General features: G+C 43.4%; 1 protein-coding gene across 1 annotated transcript in view; it reads left to right on the top strand.

The window, feature by feature from the left end:
• Positions 1-1,901: 1,901 nt before the first annotated feature.
• The window catches only part of TLL1 (tolloid like 1), a gene marked incomplete at both ends in the record, with an annotated part of 139,114 nt that continues 119,333 nt past the window's right edge, over positions 1,902-21,682 (top strand). Inside the window, one exon of the mRNA XM_083367246.1 lies at positions 1,902-2,052. Coding sequence (XP_083223372.1) covers positions 1,902-2,052 — 151 coding nt within the window. The remainder of the gene's footprint in view (positions 2,053-21,682) is intronic.

Here is a 21,682-nt window from a genome sequence, read left to right as displayed (position 1 = left end):
GGCTGGAAAGCCAGGGCCGCGCCGCTGGTGAAAGAAAAAAATGACTACCGTTTGCCGCCGATGCACAACCAACCTGCTTTGTTGACTATTATTCCTAAGCTCTTGCTCGCTCGACGTTTGGCTTTCGCGTGGTTTTTTTTTATTATTTTATTTTTTTTTTTTTTAAAAAAAGGTTACATCTGTTTTCCTTGGCTGAACTTTGCCCGTGCAACGGTCGTCTTCACATCCCGTTCAACAAACTGGCGGACGCCTTAAAACAAAAACAAAAAAAAAAGCAAAAAGCAAAAAGCAAACGAGACAAAAGCAACTTTCCTTCCCTTTTTTTTTTTCCCCTCCAGCTCTGCAGGGCTGGCAGCGGAAAGCGAAAGAGGCAGAGAGACCCGGGGAGGGGGCGGGAAAGCGCCGCAATTATTTCTCATCACCGTTTAATTGTCAGCCTCGGCGAACTCGCTTTCCATCTTTGGTTTCCGGATTCGGGCGACCTCGGGGGTGGGGGGCTCCGATTCCTCTCCCTCCTCCCCACCCCCTCCCACCCCCCGCGCTCCGGTCACTGTCTTGTCTGCTGCCGTCCAGTTCTTGCTCCGCTCCGCTTATCTCAACGGGACAAGCAGCTTGCGGACAGGCGCGCGTTGTTTTCCTAAGGCAGGGGTCGGCAACCTCGGCTCTTTTATGACTCGTGGACTTCAACTCCCAGAATTCCTGAGCCAGCATAGCTGGCTCAGGAATTCTGGGAGTTGAAGTCCACGAGTCATAAAAGAGCCGAGGTTGCCGACCCCTGTCCTAAGGCTATCAGGGCAGCAGATCAAGAAGCAGCCTGGATCCTGGCCCCGCCGCTCGGAAGAAGCCAGCAGGATGCCGGCGGCGAAGCTTCTGCTGCTGGACGGTTTTGCTAATTAAAAGGAAGGGGGGGGGAGAGAGAGGGAGAAAGGAGGCGGACCGGCGTGCGCGGGGGGGGGGGTGTTTAGGGAAACTCAGAATTATTTTTTTAAACAAAAAACCACGGGGAAGCCTTTGCACTTTTCCTTCCTCTCTCCTTGGCTGACGCGTGGCCATCACTGCAGGGCTGCCGTGCTCCTGATCGTCCTTTCACACCCCCCCCCCGCGCCTCCCCACTCCACTCCACTCCGGGCTACTCTTTTCTTTTCTTTTTTCTTTTTTTTTTTTCCTTTCCTCCCTTCGGCAATTTGCTGATGTGCAAGCCGACTCTAGCTCCCAACCTCGGGAACAGCGGGAAGCTCGGCGAGAGGCGAGCGGGAGAAAGGATTCGTCCGACGGACTTGGCTCGGTCGCCCATCCCTTGGGCGGAACGGAAAAGACCCCGGCAACCTGGTGGTGCCGCCGCCGCCGCCGCTGCTTCTGCCGCCGCCGCTGCTTCTGCTTCCCCCGGCGGCGGCTGTGGCGGGAAGGCAGAAAAGTTTGCTTGGCCTTTGCCAGAGGTTGAGGAGGGGGAGCCGGGCGCTGCGAGAGAGGGCAAGGCGGGCGACTCAGCGCCTCTCCGCTTTGCAACTTCCCTCCTCGCCCGCCCAGAAGAGAAGAAGGGGGACGGGGGGGTCGGACCCCCTTCGCCCTCCACGCGCGCAAACACACACACACACACACACACACGCTCCCGCCCACGCGCACGGCGCGGCAGCCTCCCGGTTCCTTTGCATGGGGGGAAGCCCCAGCTCCGGGTCCGATTCCCCCCGGAGGAGAGAGAAAAACCTGTCGGCGCGGACGAGTCCTTGGCTGCCGGTTCTGCCCCACTTGCGCCGCTTCCCCCCCCACACCCCCAGCCACCCCCCCCCTCCGCCACACGTCGACTCCGCCGCTCCCGGCACCCGGCGCCTCGCCTCCCTCCTTCTCTCTCTCTCTCTCTCTCTCTCTCTCTTTCCCATCCCTTTGCTGAGAGGAGCGTGAAGATGTTTTGCTGGAGGATGGCTCTGTGGCTGGCTGGGGTGACCCTCTGGAACAAACTCTCCCGTTGCTCCGGCTTGGATTTCGACTACGTTTACGATTTCAGCCAGGAGGATCAAGCTGAAGCCATAGATTACAAAGATCCTTGCAAAGCCGGTAAGTGCCTGCCCGGCCGTGATTAACCTTCCTCGTGTTACGAGTCGCCCTGCGCGGCTTCCCCCCTTCCCACCCCACCCCCCGGCCTTTGCCCGGGAGCTTTCCCCGTTCAGGGGGATTTTCTCTCCTCCTCCCCCCCCCCGAGGAGGGTAGGTGTTGGGGCTGAAGTGGGGCGGAAGGACGGGACGGAGAGGTGGGGGAACCTCACCTGTTTCCTCCGCTTCGGAGCGAAGTGAGCGATTCCCGGGGCTTTTTTTGCAAAAGAAAAACGGTGCCGGGACTCAACACATGTCATACAAACCCGCCTTGCCTGCCCTACTGGGTTCCATCCAAAAAAAGGTGCTGGAACGCCGTTCTGAGCGTTCTGTGAGAAGAAAAAAAGCCCCGGCGATTCCTCACCTGGAAGAAACCGGGATGGGCGCTGACTTGGGTTCCGCGGCTTGAGTGGCACCGGGAGCCGTTGGGGGCAGATCTCCCAAGAACCTGTTGTTTCGGGATTCGCCGCCGAAACTAGCCGGCTCTCCTCCTCCTCCTCCTCCTCCCCACGCATCCTCCTCCACCTTTGGCGCTTGGCAGCCGGGTTGCTGTCCAAAGCCTGTGGAGCAAAGAAAGTCCGCGTGGGGGGGGGGGGGAGAAAGGGGAAAAATTAGCCCCCGGGTTCCCTTGCCGCCGGCGATTTTTGGAAATGGCATTTGGTGGTGGGGGTGGTGGGGGTCGGTCTCTTCTCCATCTCTGGCGTATACAATACACGCCGCTTCTCCGCGTTGCTGCGCGAAGGAGGGTGGAGGAGTCGTAAAGGAAAAAAAAACTGGTGCTTGTCCTGAGTTTTAATTCTGGGATGGAAGGGGCAAAGGGATCGAGTTCAGCTGGAAAGCTGTTCTTCTGCCTCGCGTCCCTTGAATCCCGTAAACCAGGAACGGCTTTAATTAGGTAAAGACCCAAGGGCGAGGCAGCGCAGAAGCCGGAAGAGAGCTGTTTATTATTTATTATTTATTTGTTACACAGCCATAAAGTGGGACTGGGTTGTACCTGAGGCTAAGCTTTGGAGAAAAGTCTGTATGTACCTTAATTGCGTATGATGGAAGTGCCGCTCGAGCTTTGTTTCAAGACCACAAAGGATCAGTTGGACTGAAGAACTTGTGGACAATGACAGTCCTGTTGGCTATTTTAGCAGTAAGAGGTGCACTCCGGACAGTGTGCGCTGAATGTAGCAAGTTTATTCCTTGGGCAGGGTATGCTTATGGGCAGGATTTGATGATGACACAGGAAAAAAATATCTCTCGGCATTCTTACAGATTTAAGCCACAATGCATATGAGCAATGGTAGATTGTGAATATTGTTCTGTTATCCCCACAACTGGGTACACAATAATATCGTGCTGGGTCACCAACCTGGGTCACCAATCGGGATCACCACCAATACCATCAATTTCATCTGAAAAAAAAAACAGCAAATCTGCAATCTAAACCTTGGAATGAGGAAATGGATAGGCGCTCTTATCACAGCCAATCAATTTAAACCAGCAGGTGCTACACTTGGTAGGAAATGTAGTTATGGTAGCTCTTGGGAAGCTGTCCTTCACCCACCACAGTGGATGTTGTGGAAACTGATAGAACTGCAACCTAACCCAACAGTTCTTAAGGATTTCAGGCTGGGGAAGATTTAGAAGATGCCTCCAGAGAAGGAACAACACCAGTCTTAGTTATTCAGATCAGTGCTGATGGATATGGGAGCACCTGCTCTTTAGATAAGGCCTTGACTTGAATGAGAATTCTGTTTTGTTTTGTTTTAATGTAGGAACCCCCCCTTTCTCTAGCTTTCAGCTGCTACAAAAGACAGGTTTTCAGATTTTCAGAGTTCAAAGGAGAGGCTAGAGTGCCATTTCAGGTACATTGTAATTCCTCTTAAAAAGAAAAAAACTCTTCTGAGAGAAGAGAATATATTCATGCTGTTTGCTTGTAGAGATATTCAACCAGGTAATCTCATCATTGTTGATAATGTTACCTAGTCTGATTATAGATAGATAGATAGATAGATAGATAGATAGATAGATAGATAGATAGATAGATATGGAAGCAAGTGAATCTTGGAAAAAGTATCCAGGAACAATCCACCCTCTTATTAATTGATAGCTGCTACCTCACATTGAACAACAGTTTTTTTATGGATTTGCCCATGTTTGTTTTCCTTATTATATAAAAGTTGCCCAAGAAACATTTTCTTAGTCCAATCCTATCTATGTTTATTCCAAAGACTTTGGAATAAAGACTTATTCTGTTGAGTTCTGTTAGGCTTATTCACAGGAAAATATACTGTACATAGAATATCAATTTTGAACTCAGGATCTACTGAGTGATAAATCTAAAATAAAATTCAATTATGGTTTATTTATTGCAAGTGTAACTAGAATAATTGAGGGGAAGAGTTAGTTAATTATAGATCTTATTATGATTGCTTACACAGTCAGCCAAATATTTAGACTGGATTTGGCATTTTTGTCCACTTGTCAAATCCTTCTCAAGAACCTGGAATAGGCAAATGTTGTTGTTTGGTACAGTAATATGAAGGTATCCTTGCAGGATGTAAACTGTTCCAAATAAAGCTTGGAACTGACTGACTGTGATTTTGTTAGTGCTAATGGCACTCAGGTAGTGGTCCAGTTATTTTGAGATTGCACCCAAACAGCCTATTACTAAGAGTACTAGTTTTGCTTTAGTATATGTACTATTCCAGGCTGTTTTGTCTTTCCTGTCAACAATTTTTAAGTCTGGGGTGTTGTTATGGCAGTTGCTGGTCTGTTTGAATTCTAAAGTCACAGAGCACTTTAGCTTTATTTTCTATTATGTTGTCCCTTTTGTGGTCCCACAATCTCTTGCTTGAAGGTAAATGGTATTTCTTGCAGATTTTCCAATGTGCAAGTGTTGCTATTTGGTCATGTCATTGTTTGTAATCAGTCTGTGTGATCTTTTTGCAGTAGTTTACTGGGTTGGCCCACTGTTTCTTCAGCTTTTTTGCAGAAACGGCATTTGCTGTCTGTTGCTGTCTTCTCAATTCTGGCTGTTTATACTTTTGTTCTTAATGCCTGGAATTAGATCCTCCTTTACTTCCTTCAACTTTCCTGCTCTTAGCCATTGACAGGTCTTGTTATCTGCTTTTGTCTGCTAGTTTTTTTTTAATGTACTGGCCAGGTAATACCTTGTCTTGCAATGTCTTTTTTCTATTCTTCATTTGGCCTTTCTTGTAGACCAGTTTGGTCTCCTTAGTATTCAGTAAGCCTTCATAGTATACTAGCTTTATTGCATCTTCTTCAATATCCTTCAGATATTTTGTCAATGCCCTATTTTCTTTTTACAAGTACATTGTTTGATGGACTTGCAAAATTCCATGTCCATCTTGATAAATAGAATCTCTCAACATCTCTTTTCTTTCTAGTTTGCTTACATCTGACCGTAGCATGTTGATCTTATTTTCCAACCTAATCTTCCACTTTGGTGATGAACTTTTGGTGTGTTGTTTTTGGTTGTTGTTCTCCATCCAAGATCTTCAGTTATAACTGCAGCAATGCTGTACATCTGTTGATTTGTTTTTGCTGTGATTTGATGCTTATATTCACTACTACAGTATTAGCATCTTTTAATACTTGTGCTAGCTGTTTTTTTCTCTTTTGTAGAAAGCTTCAATGTAGGCAATGTTATTCTGTTGCTTTTGTGGTGTTCTAGATCAGGGGTCCCCAATCCCCGGTCTGTGGACCAGCACCGGGCCACAGTATGCCAGCAACCAGGCTGCACAAACAAGTGAAGCCCCATCTGCAGGATGTAGGCAGTACGCATCGCTCTGGTCCGCAGAAAAACCTTTCTCCATAGCACTGGTCCCTGGTGCCCAAAAGGTTGGGGACCTCTGTTCTAGATGTTCAGTTATTCTTTGTTTCAGCTTCTCTTTTTTCAGTCAGAGAACTTTGTTCTTTTTGAGGAGAAAACAGAGGAAGAGTGTTGGATTTACTGATAAAAAATGGTTCAATAGCATCCTGGCTTCCTCTATTGCCAATGCCCCCAGTTTACCTTTAGAGTCTGAGCTTCTACTGGCAAGGCTTCAATTGCCTTAGATAGATCTTTGCAGTTCTTCTCCTGTGAATACTTTTATTTTATATTATAAATCAGTTTTGTTCTATTATCCTCTGTTTTGTTATTTTTGATTTTGGATGGTGTTCTTTCTAGATTTCAGGCATTCTTTTCAGATATCCTCTTTTCATTGAGCTTGCTTTGTAATAAAGGTAAAGGTAAAGGTTAGTCGTTTCCAACTCTAGGGGCCGGTGCTCATCTCTGTTTCAAAGCTGAAGAGCCAGCGCTTGTCCGAGGATGTCTCTGTGGTCATGTGGCCAGCATGACTAGACGCCAAAGGCTCACAGAACACTGTTACCTTCCCACCGTAGTGGTCTCTATTTTTCTACTTGCATTTTTTCGAACTGCTAGGTTGGCAGAAGCTGTGACGAGTAACAGTCACTCACTCTGTTACGCGGCACTCGGGATTCGACCTGCCAAACTGCCGACCTTCTGATCAACAAGCTCAGCATCCTAACCCACTGAGCCACTGCATCCCTTATTGATTTGTAATAGCAAGTCATTTTTTCTTTGTTCTCAATCTGTATATTTGTGAAAGGTAAGCAATTTTTCTTCAAGCAATCCTGCAGCTGCTGGCCCTGGTTGTTTTGTAATCCTTTTGTCACCAGATGTCCAGAAACTCCAACACCTAGCACTTAGTCTTTGATGGTCTGGGCGATGACTAATCCGGTATAAGTTTCTCTAACTTACCATATTTTTTATGGGACAGATACTCTTTGTCTGGCTCCTCTGATGAGGCCTCTCCAGTATGGTTGAATCTCTGCCATACAAGTCCCATAACCACTTCACTGGGGCTCTGTTATTATTATGGTTGGTCACACAGTCAGACTGCTTCTGCATTTTTATTTACCTATCACATCCTTTCCAAGGACTTGAGATAGGAAAATGTTGTTTGATAATGTTAAAAGTATTATCATAGAATATAAGCTGTTCAAAGTATAAAGCTGCCTTTTGCAATTGACTGATGGTTATTTTGTCTATAACTTTGGTGTTCAAGTGGTGCTCCAGATGTTTTGGGATTGCACCAAAGGCACCTATTACGATTGGTAATACTTTTGCTTTCTTTTGCCACAACCATTCTCATTTTTATTTTAAGTCTTTATATTTTGTTATCTTCTCTTAAATTCTGCCGTCTCCAAGTACTGCAGTATCCATTCTCCAGACATCTTTTATCTTTCTTATCAACAATTGTTAAGTCTGGGGTGTTCTGTGGCAGGTGTTTTTCCTAAAGTCCAGAGCCCTTTAGCTACTTCATTTTGTGTTCCTTTGCGTTTTTATGTTTCACCAGTTCTTGCTTGCAGGCAACTGATATTTCTTGCTGATGTTCCAAACACCATTGCTGCCACTTTTGTTATGCTGTTTTTTATAACCAGTTTGTGCTGTCTTCTTAAAGCAGCTAACAAGGTGGTCCACACTGCTACATTCATGGCTCCATGTCAGTGTTAATTTTTCATGACTGCCTGGACTAGTGTCTGTAGTTTTTTGGCAAGATTTTCAAAAAGCGTTGGCTATTGCCTTCTTCCTGGGAATTAGGAAAGTGACTGGTTCAAGGTCATTCCATTGGCTTTGGGTCTAAGGTGGGGCAAAGGCGGTTTCTAGCCTTTTTGTTAATTGCTGCACCAAACTGGCTTTATGCAAATGACATTAGAAATGAAAAAGGATTAAATTCTGGCTTTCCTCTATGGAGAAGCTATAGTGGGAGGTGAACTAATTCTTTAAATGAGTATTTCTTATTACAACCAGAAAGCAAGGAGTCAGATGCTTCTATGAAGCAGTCAATCTGGAGAGAAGGCTTCCAGAGGAATTGCTAGCATCTTTCTTTTGAAAAACCAAAAACTGGCCAACTTCCCTTGCAGCAAGAATATCTTTGATGATCTTCACTTAATAAATCAATTTATGGAACGTAGGGAGAAAATTAGATGACTCGTTTTAAAAGTAGATAATATTTGGAGGTGCAATAAAATCAGTACACAACTTGCCTTCTCTTCTGTGAATAGTGTTTTAAAGTATTAATTTATATACAGTATTTGATTATATGAAGTGTATCTGGTTACTAGCTATTTAAATGCCCATGCCCACCTACTGTAATATTTTTCCATAACCTTTAAATTGACTTTTGTTAGCAATTGGTTAATATATCAAAAGGGAGATCACTGTTTTTCCAGACCTTAGTGAAACATCTGTTGATTGCAGGACATATGTTTTAGATTTATATGCTCTTTAAGTGACTTGAGTAAATTAATGCAGGATCCATTTCATCCTGCTCAGTGGCTTTTCTGGCACCAGGAATGGGGTCATGGTTTATTACATTTAAATGGCATACCTTTGTATGTACCATATTATTTTGAAAGAGCTGTTACATGCAATCTGGACTCATGTGGACAGTTGGAATTTCAAACAAGTGCTTAAATTTTGCTATTACTTAATTTACATTATTTCTCTTTTCCTTGAGATGTAGTTCAGCCAAAGTTAGTGTTCATGTTGGCCACAATCTTCTAATTACTTATTCTTTAGCAACAAATGGGATTAAGTGGTTTGTGGTCTAAATTGTGATGGGTGTACTCCAAACTCAGTGGTTTGAGGCCTGGCCCTGGTAGATGTTTTTGGTTGCTTCTAGTCATTTTTATTTACGTATTTGACAGTGCAAAATATGCTTTATTATTAACATTTTTTTAAATTATGCGTGTGTGTGCATTTATACATGTGTGTACATATAAATACATAATGAGTGTGTGTGTACATGTATGCCATCTACAATTTAAATTGCAAATATTCTTTACTTGATTGGAAACAAAATAAATCATGTTTCAGTTATAAATTGTTCTACATTTTTTAAATATCACAGTCCTTTTGACCATCTTTCAAGCTTCTGAACAGTCTTTAACAAGACTACTTAAGTACCAGAGCTCAGCTCTTCCCAATTAGTTCTTTGTGCTGCAGTTTGGCAGTTTGTCCCCCATTTATTTAGTCAGACACAATTTTCATTGCTACCAGTACAATTAATTTTCAAATAAATATGCTTAGATCTGTAACCCAGTAAGGTAATTGCATAAAGCTGTATTCAGGGGTAAATTACATTATATTCAGTTGCATTTATTCCCAGGTAAAGATGCCTGTGGTTGCAGCTAATTGGAGTTCTTATTTACACTTAAATGGTAGCAAATCCCTTTAACTGTAGTAGGGCTAATCTTGTCTGTACTATTTTATAGTTTGTATTAAATGTGAGTACTGATTTCTATTTTAAACCTTTCCTTTAATGGTCAACATGCACTGAGTTATTCATTCATAAGGTAAGAAGCTCTGAATTTTAGATAGTTGAATAAGAATAAATGATAGTGATGTGTTTTATGTTATTTTAAAACATTTTAAAAATATTGTGACACCCTATTTTTTCTAGTATTTTGTACAGAATAAATGGCATATATAAGCAAATGCATATTATTTATAATACCAGTAAATTTTAGGTATTCCCTTGCTTGGAATTTAGGAATTCATGGGCGGCTCTGATAGATTGTGAAACTTTAATGCAATGGGAGTGTACATCTTTTTATTGCAGCTATCACAATTCCTGGCTTCTGGTGGTGTTCTATCCTGCATTCTGGGGATTGCTAATGTGCGTGGGTGGATTTATCCAATTTGCAGGCTGCAACAGTAAATTGCCCTTTCCTCATTTAAAAATTGGTTTGGAATTCCCCAAACTCCACCTCTTGCCCTACCTGAGCCTTGGTTATTTTATGTAAGAATAAATACTGTACTATAAACCAGCTAATTAGTCGAATGGTGAGACCTATTTTAAGGACTCAGGGCATTGGAACAGATGTGTACCAGGGTTATTTCCTATGCATTGTGAATAAATCTTAATTATTTTTCCATGCAATTGAAGGATACTATTTGATAGCTAGAAATTCAGAAGTACTAATGGAAGATACATACGGTAAGTTGTGGCTGAGAAAATGAAAAGGTCTTCCTGTGGTAGTAGAACATTCCTAGGTAACCAGAAGCCTAGGTATTATCTAATCCAGGTAGATGGTGAGATTCAAGTGTTACAGAGTCTGAGTGTAGATTCTAGACAAAATTTGCCAGAGAAATAACAAAAAAGCCTTCCCAATCTTAAATGACTCTTTTTCTTCTATCTCTGTTGCAACTATAGCAACTATCAAACGTGAAAATGCACACTAGCAAACTTACTTTGGTATTTTTAGCTTCATTTTACCGTGTACAAAATCTTTCACTCTTTGAAAGAAAAGTTATCTTTCATTTGTATTTCATTTCATCTCTAGATCCCAGCTTTTTGATTCCTCTTTTTTATACTATTACAAATTTTCTGGCTAGTTGCTCTTTTAAATTGAATATGCACAATCAAGTTGATTCATAGTGATCATGAATCACCTTATCCACAATGAACTGTCCCTTTTGAGGCCTTCCAATAGTGCAGGGGTGTCAAACTCAATTTCATTGAGGGCTGCATCAGCATTGCGGTTGCCCTCAAGGGGCCAGGTGGGCGTGGCCTACTGGGTGGGTGTGGCTAGAGTGCGTATGGCCTACTGGGTGGGCGTGGCCAGCTCTACATCGTTCGCATCAAGGGTGCCTATGGGTGCCTGGGCAGGAGTGGGACAGATCTGAGGGTCTCTGGGCCAGGGCCAAGGCAGTGGGGGCCATTCCCTCAGTGTTTCCAGGATGGCTTCGGGGGCCACATGAAACCACTTTGCGGGCCGGAGCTGGCCCCCGGGCCTTGTGTTTGACATGTCTGCAGTAGTGCATCCATTACCCCTCTAATGGAATCATTCACTTTGCTGCTAGTGGTCTTCATCTTCTCTTTCCATCTAACTCCCCCCAAGTTGTAGACTTTTCAAGAAAGGTAGGTGTTTGTCCGTAATATGATAACTTGATACTGGTCATTTGTGTCCCAAGTGATAACAATGAATTGCTTTGTTTGATGATCCAGTTGTTTGTTTTCTTGGCTGTCTGTGGTATTTTCATAAGTCTTTTCCAGTATCAAAATTCAAAAGTGTCAATGCTGTACGCTTCTTCTTTAAGGTCAGGTCTTCATTTTCGCAAAGTCATTGGGAAAACCATTGCCTCTGTAGCGTTAGCCCCTCAGAGGCCGCCAAAGCCCAGGCCCTCCCAGCCTTGCTCCCCTCCGTCACGCTCTGCAGCTGCGCTCTCAAGGTAAAGTGCCTTTTCTAGCAGAAGCTCATGCGAAGTGAGGAGGTGGCAGACTCTCGTCATCAAAGTGGGGGTGTCAAGTTTCCAACGTATGGGCTTTTCAAGTGACTCTGAGGCATTGTTTACCTTTAAGAGCCTTGGTGGAGCAGTGGGCTAATGCCTCCTTAAGTAACACCAGCTGCCTGCAATTAGTGCAGGTTCGCATCCCACCAGGCTCAAGGTTGACTCAGCCTTCCATCCTTCCGAGGTAGGTAAAATGAGGACCCAGATTGTTGGGGGCAATTAAGCTGACTTTGTAATAATGCTGCTGGGGTGTGTGTGAAAGCCCTAGTAAGCAGGCATATACATAGAATGAAGGCTACTGCTAAGTTTGTAAGCCGCCCTGAGTCTTCGGAGAAGGGCGGGATATAAATGGAATTTAAATAAAAAAATTTTTAAAAACCCTTAAAAGTCCTTTATTAGCCTAATACACTGGCAAATGCTTGCTTGAAGGAAGCTGGAATCTGAAATCTCCGCCCCTTGCACAATATAATTAAACACAATTCTCCACCTTTCTAATTTTGTCATTAATCATATTCGCCAATTAATTTAAAGAATCAGCTTCCCTTCCTTAGAAGAACTGCCAAAGTCTTATCTTCTTTAGAGAGACAAATGGCCTTCAAAATGCATTCCTACTCTTCCCTCCCACCAATTTTAAACTAAAACAATACACAAGTCTTAAAGCAGTACACAAGTTTAACATATGAAATAGCTACTTCTTCATCTCATGTCAAGCAATAACATTCGATGTTAGCAGCGTTGACAGGGGGGGCTTTCAGGAACAAAGATGACCAGCCCCTGGCCTTGATAGTCTATGCATGATGGTTTTTAACAGCTCCAGGCAGTCATAGCAGCAATAGTCAATGATTTCACAGTATTGGAAACAAGTGGGGTGGGGAAAACCCGGCTCCAGGCAACGATAGGAACATGAACGAAGGTAGTCAGCATTCTGCAGTAACAGCTTGCCCCACAAGGGCAACTTCCCACAATGTCTATAACTTGCAGAAGTAACAATAATCAAAGTTCGGATGGCCGTCAGTCTCCAAAGCAGTAACGATCAGACTCTCCTTCTCTTCTGTCGTCGCTCGCAGTCTCAAGTGTCATCAATGTCAAACCCCCTCCCCCTTTCCTTTATTGTTAAAATCTGAATTTAGCAACCCCAGTAACTTTCTCCTCACTCTCTCTTGCCTCCGCTCAGGATATCCCCCCTGTGAAAGAAAGCAGTAAAATTCCACCTTCTCACTCTCTCTCACTCTCTCCTTCCCCCTCCTTCACAGAAAGGGATCAGCTAAAACCTCAAATCCCTCTTCAACTTCATCTGGTCTCTCTCCGACCACAGCAACCCCCCCACCCCCTTTCTTTCCTCCTTTTTCTTTCCTTCTGGCTGATCCACACCCATCCACGCTCATCATGCCCAAAACCTGCAGCCGCTGTCTGAGCTTTCCTCTTCCCCGGGCAGGCTCCTGCAAAGCCTTTCAGCCAGCCCTGCTACACCTCCATAGTCATTGTGTTATTGTACAAACCATTACTTCTTCTTCTTCTTCTCTTATGTGTCATATTTCTGTAGGCATTCCTCTAGTTCTTGCAACTTTTTGACTTGATAATAATGGTTAAAGAGCTGATTGAAGTTCATCTTCTTAAATATTTTCTTATGTTTTTGGAGACATCTTTATGATGGTTATAGATGTCGTTGTGACAAAACTTTGGTCTCTTTTAACAGCTCTCTGAAATCATTTGTTAAGTACCTTTCTGAGATCTTTCTTGGCTTTGACTTGTCTTCCCTTTATGGCTAAATTCATCTTCTGTTCTAGCATCCAGTTAGGTTTCTTCTTTCTTGATCTTTTAGTCTTTTCTCATATCCATCCTTAATAATTTTTTTTGTTTTAATTTTTTCATTCATTCTTCAAGTTTGCTATCACTGTAGTAATTTCCTGAAAATGGTGGGAATATGCTGAAGATTGTGTAATGGAAACTGATTTGTTTTCTTGTTCCCCTTTAGCTTGACTTGGAACTTGCATGCGAATAATTCATGAAGTACAGGAAATTCTTAGCTTACAATCATCATTCAAAGAAGCATTGAAAAAAGTGACTTATAACTGGTCCCCACACTGAAGACTGTTGCAGCATCCCCACAGTCACATAATAACCATCTATATTCACAATGGTTGTAGTGTCCTGGGGTCATATAGTCACCATTTGCGACCTTCCCAGCCAGCTTCTGAGAAGCAGGATCAATGGGGAAAGTTGGATTTGCTTAACAACTGTAGTGATTTATTTAACAACCATGACAAAAGTAATTGGGTGTAACTCAGTCAACAATCACCTTGCTTAGTAACGGAAATCCTGGTCCCAACTGTGGGTGTAAGTTGAGCATTACCCATATAGTATTTTACAGGCAGACCCTAGCCACATCTTTGCTTTTATAACTAAACCCCTCCACCTCCTTGCTCCAATAATATAGTCAATTTGATGTCAGTGTGCTCTGATGTACATTCTGATGTACATAGCCACCATTGTGTTGTTTGAAGAATGTGTTATCAATGAAGAAATAATTGAGTTGATATAAACTGATAATTCATTTTCCTGCTTCATTTCTGTTTCTTGCATCACTTAGTATTTTCAGTTTGGGCATTCCAATCTCCAGTCATAGGTAGCATTTCCTGCTTGTGTGTTCTTTGGATTTTGTATTGAATTTGGCCATAAAACTAATCAATAAATAAATGGAACTCTTTCTCTTTTTCTGCTTCAGTGGTTGCAGCATAAATGTGGGTAACCCTTATATGAAAAGATGTCTCTGAAATCTATTCAATCCTTGACTGCATTGTACCTGAATACAGTCACCGTTATTCTCTTTCTTGACTCTGCAAACAACTCAGTTGGTAAACAGAATGATCTTATGATTGCAAGTGTCCAGTTCCATTTATTTCAATTAACTAATGCTTACAATATCAGTCTGTAGCCAGTTCATTTTATCTTTCTCTGTATTAAGATTTCCCATGTTAATAGTTTTTACATTCCATGTTTCCAGTGCCATTCTGTCTTTGCAGCTTTAGATTTTCTTTTCTTGCATGGCAACATGAGCAACTAGATGTCTTTAAGCTTTAATCTAGGTGAGTCATAAGCATCATTAGTATTTTGAAAGATCCTCCCACCTTAGTAGCATCTTGAGTGTCACCTAACCTGAAGACTCTATATCTGGCACTATGTCATTAGTCACTTTATCTTGTCTTATCTTTGTGGCTTTCTTGATAAAATACAAGAGTGGTTTACTGTTGCCTCCTTTACAGTATGAAATGATTAAAATGATAATCTTTGTTTAGTACCATCCTGTATTGCTGCTGTCCAATGTAGATTCCTCCTTGCTTTAGCTGGTCATTTGGGATGATCTTCATGCCTTGTATGACCTTGATGGAAACGAATGCTCATTGTCATTCTCTTTACTCTTCACTCATCACTCCCCTCACCATTTGAATGAGGCAGCATAGGAAGTCATGGGGAGTATATATTGTGCTTTCAAGGCCATTTTGAATCTTGAGTATTTGCCTGGACAAGTTGAAGCACTTTGCCCTTGTTTCCCATTGTTTTTTTCTTGGGGACAAAGAGAGATTGACTCAAAGTCACCCAGTTGGTTTCCATTCCTAAGGTAAGATAAGAACTCTCCATTCCTAATCCAGAAATTTAACAACTAGATCAAATTGTTTATTTTTATAATTTGGAACATGGTTAATGTGGACAACTGGGTTGCTTTGGCTGTCTTGGAGGCTCTACTATACGTTTTCAACTTTGTAAAATTCACAGAGAAAGTGTGAACTTTCCAACTTCCAAATTTAAACAAAAATTAACTGAAGATAAAAGCGCCGGGAGGCAGAAAGGTGAGGCACAATGGTGTCAAATGAAATAATAAATATAAAGAGTTCTGATGGTTTTCTTTAGGTGTAAATTTGTTTTATTGGCTTGCTAGTAGGGCAGCTTTCTTGCGAGAGAGAGTTATTTTGTAGACAACAGTTTATTTCAAGAGAGTATAAGTTGTTAGGCAAAATGTGACAAATTATGTTCTTTATGAAATCCTAAATCTTTTATGTTTAGTTTTGAGATAAATATTTGAGGACTGATTACTGAAATCTATGGAAGTATATTCAGTAAAAGAAAGAATAAAAAGTGATGCGGTTCTGAAGGCCTAACAAGTTGTCCCATAGCTGTATTTTGTCCTGTATTTTGAAGAGGAACGAACAATTCTGATACTTGCACTTCACAGATGATGAAGTGAGTCTAAGAGGGACTTGTCCAAGCCAATTGGTGACAAGTCAAACCCATAAACGCTAGTTGTTGCATTTTGTCTTAGTTCCTGTGATGTAAGAATGTGATTTTTTCCCCTTCAATATTTAAAAGCGAGATTGTCAAGAATCAAAGATGCAGAGATCATTTTTGCTCTGAAATAGCTTTGGGCTCTTATATTATTGAGTTATGTGAAAGGTGATGCCTAAGGGGAGGCACTCTTGGTCATTAACCATCTGCTCTGCATACTTAAGATTGTTGAGGTGATATTTGCTTGTCAAGAGAGCCAGAAATGAATAGATAATTAGCCTTTAATTGTTTTTATTGGCAAGACTATCAGATAAAATTTCCAAAGGGTTTTATTTCTGAGGATCATGTCTCCTCTCTGAAGCAATTAGCTACATAAATGCTCCTTTTATGCTGTGTGCTTTAAAATAATAGTAACAAATGTTAGGTGAACAATTATAATACTCTGGTTATATATATTCTTTAACCAACAGTGCTCACACCATAATGCACTATGTGGCATCTAACTAATAGTCTCATTTACGTACTTAACATTAAAAGCATCATTTTATTTAAAATAGATGCATATCTACTGGACCAGTTGATACATTCTCCAAACTCCACGGATGCTTTTGAAAATATATATTCTTGCCCTATTTCAGCCAACGTATAGTAGAGCCTCCAAGACAGCCAAAGCAACCCAGTTGTCCACATACCTATTCTGGCATGGATAAGATATACATTTTTACACAATCTTAAATTGCATTTTAATATCACACATTTTGGCCCACTCTCAGGTTCTTGTAAAAATACATATCCTATACATAGAGTTAGAGTTGAACTGTTTGTGCAGTGCCAGAAATTTCTTTAGACTAAAATCTGGCCAAGGTGTGCTATCAGCCATGGTGTTTCCTTATTAATTTCAGTGAGAAGAGAGAAAAGAATGTTACAGATTTGGGTAAAGTATATTATTTTAGTGTTGGGTGAAACTGAAAAAAAGAAGGTGAGCTCAAATGAGCAAACAACGTGCATCATTCTGTGACTGAACAAGAGTAAACAATATAACACTTACTAAGTATTTATTTGGGTATTTGTTCATGAAAATTGTTTCCTATTTTCCACTTACAAAAGGAAGAATGCCATGTCTTCCTGCAGTTTTAACTATAACAACAATCTTTTGAGGTAAATTAGAGAGCTAGTGATTGGCCCAAAGTCGCCCATGAACTCTTATTTTAAGGGTGTCCTTAGTTCTAGTTCAACTCCTTAAATATTTTGTCATACTAAGCAAGGTAGCCAGTTTTGTAAGTTCCTCCTTGCTGATATTTTCCTGTCCAACAACTGAAGGGAACAAACAATGATAATATACAAGTTAAATCTGTTGTGTATGTAAATAGTTATTAACATGGCAAGTAAGAGATTGCAAACACATTGCAGCTTAGCAAGGTTCAGAGCGGGAAATTAAGGTGCATTCATTGGACGCCACAACCTAGGAGCGGGAAAAGAGTCTCCATTGATTGGTTACAGTTCAAAGGCTTTCTCTATAAAAGGGTTGCAACATTTGACAGTCGACAGTTGACTTTGTGTATTCAATAAACTCGTTCATTGTTAAACCACTCTGAGTCCTCGTCAATTAGAACCAAACAACTGGCGACGAAGGTGGGATTGACAGAAGACCAGAGAATTGGCGGAATTGTCGCGAAAGGCGGCAAATTCAGAGCGAGTCACAGTCAACCGAGCGGCCGCGGCAGAATAAGAAAAAAATTCTCCGAATGGCGCAAATAGGGTCATTGAAGGAATTCGACCCAAACTTCCCCGAAGATTGGGAAGAATACATCGGTCAAGTCGAAGGGTTCCTGTTAGTGAACGGAATCACAGATGACCGTAAAAAAGCGGCGGCATTATTGACGATCTGCGGCACACCGGTCTACAGAGTCGCTGTCGGACTGTGTCAACCGCAACCAGTCTCTAGCGTGCCTTATGCCGACCTCCTCGCTAAATTAAAGGTCCACTTTACACCCCGAAGGTCCGAACTCTTTTGGCGGTGCATCTTCGAAAAGAGGAATCAGAGACCGGGAGAGTCCATACAAAAATTTGTCACTGCCGTCAGGGAAGCCGCAGTACGATGTAAATACGATAATTTAGAAATAAGAATTCGGGACAGAGTAGTACTGGGCTTGCGTGATGAACAACTACAAAACAGAATAATCGCCAAACCCACCGGCGATTTGCAGGAAGTGCTCGACGAACTTCTAACTTACGAGTCAACCGGGTATCGCGACCCCCCCCCCCGCAGTAGCATGGCAGCAGCGCCCGAGATCAACCAAGCGGGCTATGTGGACTGCGGGGAGGTGGACCAGCAGTGGGAGGAAGAGATCGCCGAAGTCTCCAGGCGATTTGGAAAGATGGCACCTAGACAACCCAGAAGTGAGGGGCCCGAACCTGGCCGCCGTCAACAACCCGCAACTCCGCAAAGACAACCGACCGGGGCACAACGACCGCGGCGGGACACCGCAACCAGACCGCGCGACAACGATAGCCAGAACCGATGCGGCAGCTGCGGCGGCAACCATCCCCGCGCATCCTGCCGATTCCGTACCGCCAAGTGCAGGGCATGCGGCAAGACCGGCCACATCCAGGCCATCTGCAGAAACCGCGCTCGCGACAACCGTCTGAACGAAGTCGATGTGTGGCCTGAGGGTAAGGTAACCCCTAATGCTAGTGGCAAGGAGACCCCTAAAAACCGGGTTAAAATTCCAATTCGAGGGGAGGTGGCGCGAATCAATAGGAGAAGGCCGGGAAGTGGTCACAATTTTCCGGATGGAAAATTAAAAATCACAGTCCTTCTGCAAGGGGTCCCTTGCAGAATGGAAATCGACTCAGGGGCTTCAGTGTCGATAATTTCCACTGAAACCCTTGAGAGAATTGAACAAATAAGTGGAAAAAGAATTCCACTTAGTCCAACAAATATTCAATTATCGGACTTTCAAAAAAGTCCAATAAAAGTAAAAGGGAAGACCAGCCTTAGTGTAAAATTTAAGGGGTTCAAGGGGGTCTTAGATCTAATAGTTACAGAGGGGAATAGGACTAGCTTAATCGGACTTAATTGGTTCCCTGCCCCGGGAATTTGGATTGGGGGAATAAATTCAGTGATTAAAAATAAGACCCTCGAATCCGTCTGCAATGAATTTGCAGACGTATTCGATGGATCACTGGGCAAGTACAAAGGGCCCCCCATTAACTTCAACCTAGACCCCTCAGTAAAACCAATCAGGCTTAAGGCCCGAAGGGTACCTTTCGCCTTAAAGGGAAAAATCGAGGCCGAGCTCGACCGGCTTGTAGGCCAAGGAGTATTAGAACCTGTTGAGGGCGGTTTGTGGGAAATGCCGATTGTCACACCCCTCAAACCCAATGGGGATGTGAGAATCTGCGCTGACTACAAAGCCACCCTCAACATTGGAATGAAAAAGCATGCTTACCCGGTCCCGACGGTGAAGCAGGTCCTCGCCACGATCCAGGACGCCGCCATTTTCGCCAAGCTAGACTTGGCGCATGCGTACTTACAGTTGACTGTTTCTAAAGAGGCTGCAGAGGCACAGACGATCGTTACCCACAAGGGGGCGTTCCGAGTTCACAGACTGCAATTTGGAATTGCAGCAGCTCCAGGCATCTTCCAAGAAGTGATGGAGAGGACCTTAAAGGGCATACCTGGAGTATGCCCTTACTTCGATGATGTCCTAATAGCTGGAAGGGATGAAGGAATGTTAGTAGAGCGGCTGGAACAGGTACTGGGTAGATTTAGGAAGGCTGGATTGAAACTAAAGAAGGAAAAGTGTAGCATAGGGGTTAAATCCACTGATTTTTTGGGGTTCAGGATTGACAAAAGTGGAATCCACCCTACCCCTGAAAAAATTAAAGCAATCAAAGGGGCCCCAGAACCAAGGAACAAGGCGGAACTACAGGCCTTCCTTGGCTTGGTAAATTTTTACCACACGTTTGTGCCACATAAGGCTGCCATTGCAGAACCCTTACACAGACTCTTAGATAAGAAGACCCCTTGGCAATGGCAGAACAAGCACAAAGCGAGTTTCCAAACTTTAAAAGACATCCTTTCCAGTAATTCAACTGTAACCCACTTTATAGAAAACAAACCAATCTACCTGGCGTGCGATGCTTCGCCATATGGCGTAGGGGCTGTGATCAGCCACTTAGACAACCAAGGAATACAAAGACCCATTGCATACTACTCCCGCACACTAACCAAGGCAGAGTGGAACTATGCGCAAATAGACAGGGAGGCATTAGCCATAGTGGCAGGAGTTAAAAAGTTCCACGACTACCTGTATGGTAGGAACTTTACTATACTAACGGACCACAAACCCTTGCTGGGACTGTTTACCACAGATAAACAGACTCCCCAAATTATGTCACCCAGGATGCTGAGGTGGTCCATTTTCCTCTCAGCATACTCATTTTCCCTCCAATACAGACCAGGTAAGGACATGGGTCATGCAGACGCTCTTAGCAGATTGCCCCTAAGCACAACAGAGGAGGACCCTGCCCCAGTGGGACAAATAATGTCCCTACAGGACATTCCTGATTTGCCCTTAACTGCAAAAGACATTGCTGAGGCAACCAATAAGGACCTCACCTTAAGGAGAGTAATGGCCTGGGTCATGAGCGGTTGGCCTAACACCAAACCAGACGAAATATACAGTCCATATTTCAGAAGGAAAGATGAACTGTCAGTTCATTTGGGATGCTTACTCTGGGGAACTCGTGTAGTTATTCCAGGAATCCACAAATCAGCTATTCTACTAGAATTGCATGAGGGACATCCTGGAATAGTAAGGATGAAGGCGTTGGCTAGGAGTCACTTGTGGTGGCCAGGACTGGACAACGACATTGAGGAATGTGTTGCCAATTGCCATCTGTGCCAACGTTCCAGGCCTGAACAACAACATATCCGCACACATAAATGGGAACAAGCTAGGAATCCTTGGTCCAGGATTCATATCGACTTTGCTGGACCCTTCCAAGGGTTAACGTTCCTAGTAGTGGTTGACAGCTACTCTAGATGGCTAGAGGTAGTACCGGTCAGTTCAGTAACTTCAGGCAGAACCATACAGGCATTAAGGGGCCTCTTTGCCACTCACGGGTTGCCGGATTTAATTGTGTCTGATAATGGGCCACAATTCACATCTATTGAATTTCAGGATTTCCTCAAGGCCAACTCGATTAAGCACAAGACTTCAGCACCCTTCCACCCCTCCACCAACGGATTGGCTGAAAGAAATGTGAGGACCACGAAGGACGCTTTAAAAAGAATTATTCGAGGTGACTGGCATCAGAGACTGGCAGAGTTCTTGTTGGCTCAGCACACGACCCCATGTTCTGCTACAGGGAAAAGTCCAGCTGAAATGAGGTGGGGCAGGAGATTATCCACCAAATTGGACAGATTGCACCCTGACAGACTGCAAACAAACATTGAATTAGACATTCCTAACAGAACATTTAAAGTGGGGGATTTGATCTGGGCCAGAAACTATGCCCAAGGGGACAAATGGATTCCAGGGGTGGTGACTGAAATCTTAGGTCCCCTGTCGTACACTATTGAGGGGGAAGGGAACAGGATCTGTAAAAGACACGTAGACCAGCTGAGGAAAAGATCTAGTGGTTGTGTGCCAGTTGAGGGGGACCAAAGCATAGTAGGGGGAAACAGTACAGATAACAACAGGCCAGAGAGTGGCGTAGAGGAGGGGCAAAATGACTCATTCCCTCGTACCCAACAACAACAATTCAGTCAAATTGAATGGGAAATACCCCTGCGGAGTAGGCCAGTGACCACTGAATTACAAACACAAACTAATACACAAGACAGCACATCTGTAGCCAGCAACCCAGAGCCCAGGCCCAGCAGTGACAAGCTGCCAAGCAGTCAACCAGGAAGAGGGGTCCCTAGCAGCCAAAGTAACAGATACCCTTCTAGAATACATAGGCCACCAAAATACCTAAAGGATTTTGTAAA

Source organism: Vipera ursinii (genome assembly GCF_947247035.1).
Source record: "Vipera ursinii genome assembly, chromosome: 7".
NCBI lineage: Eukaryota > Metazoa > Chordata > Lepidosauria > Squamata > Viperidae > Vipera > Vipera ursinii.
Note: the sequence above shows the minus strand (reverse complement) of the source record. Positions and strands in the feature narration are given on the sequence as shown.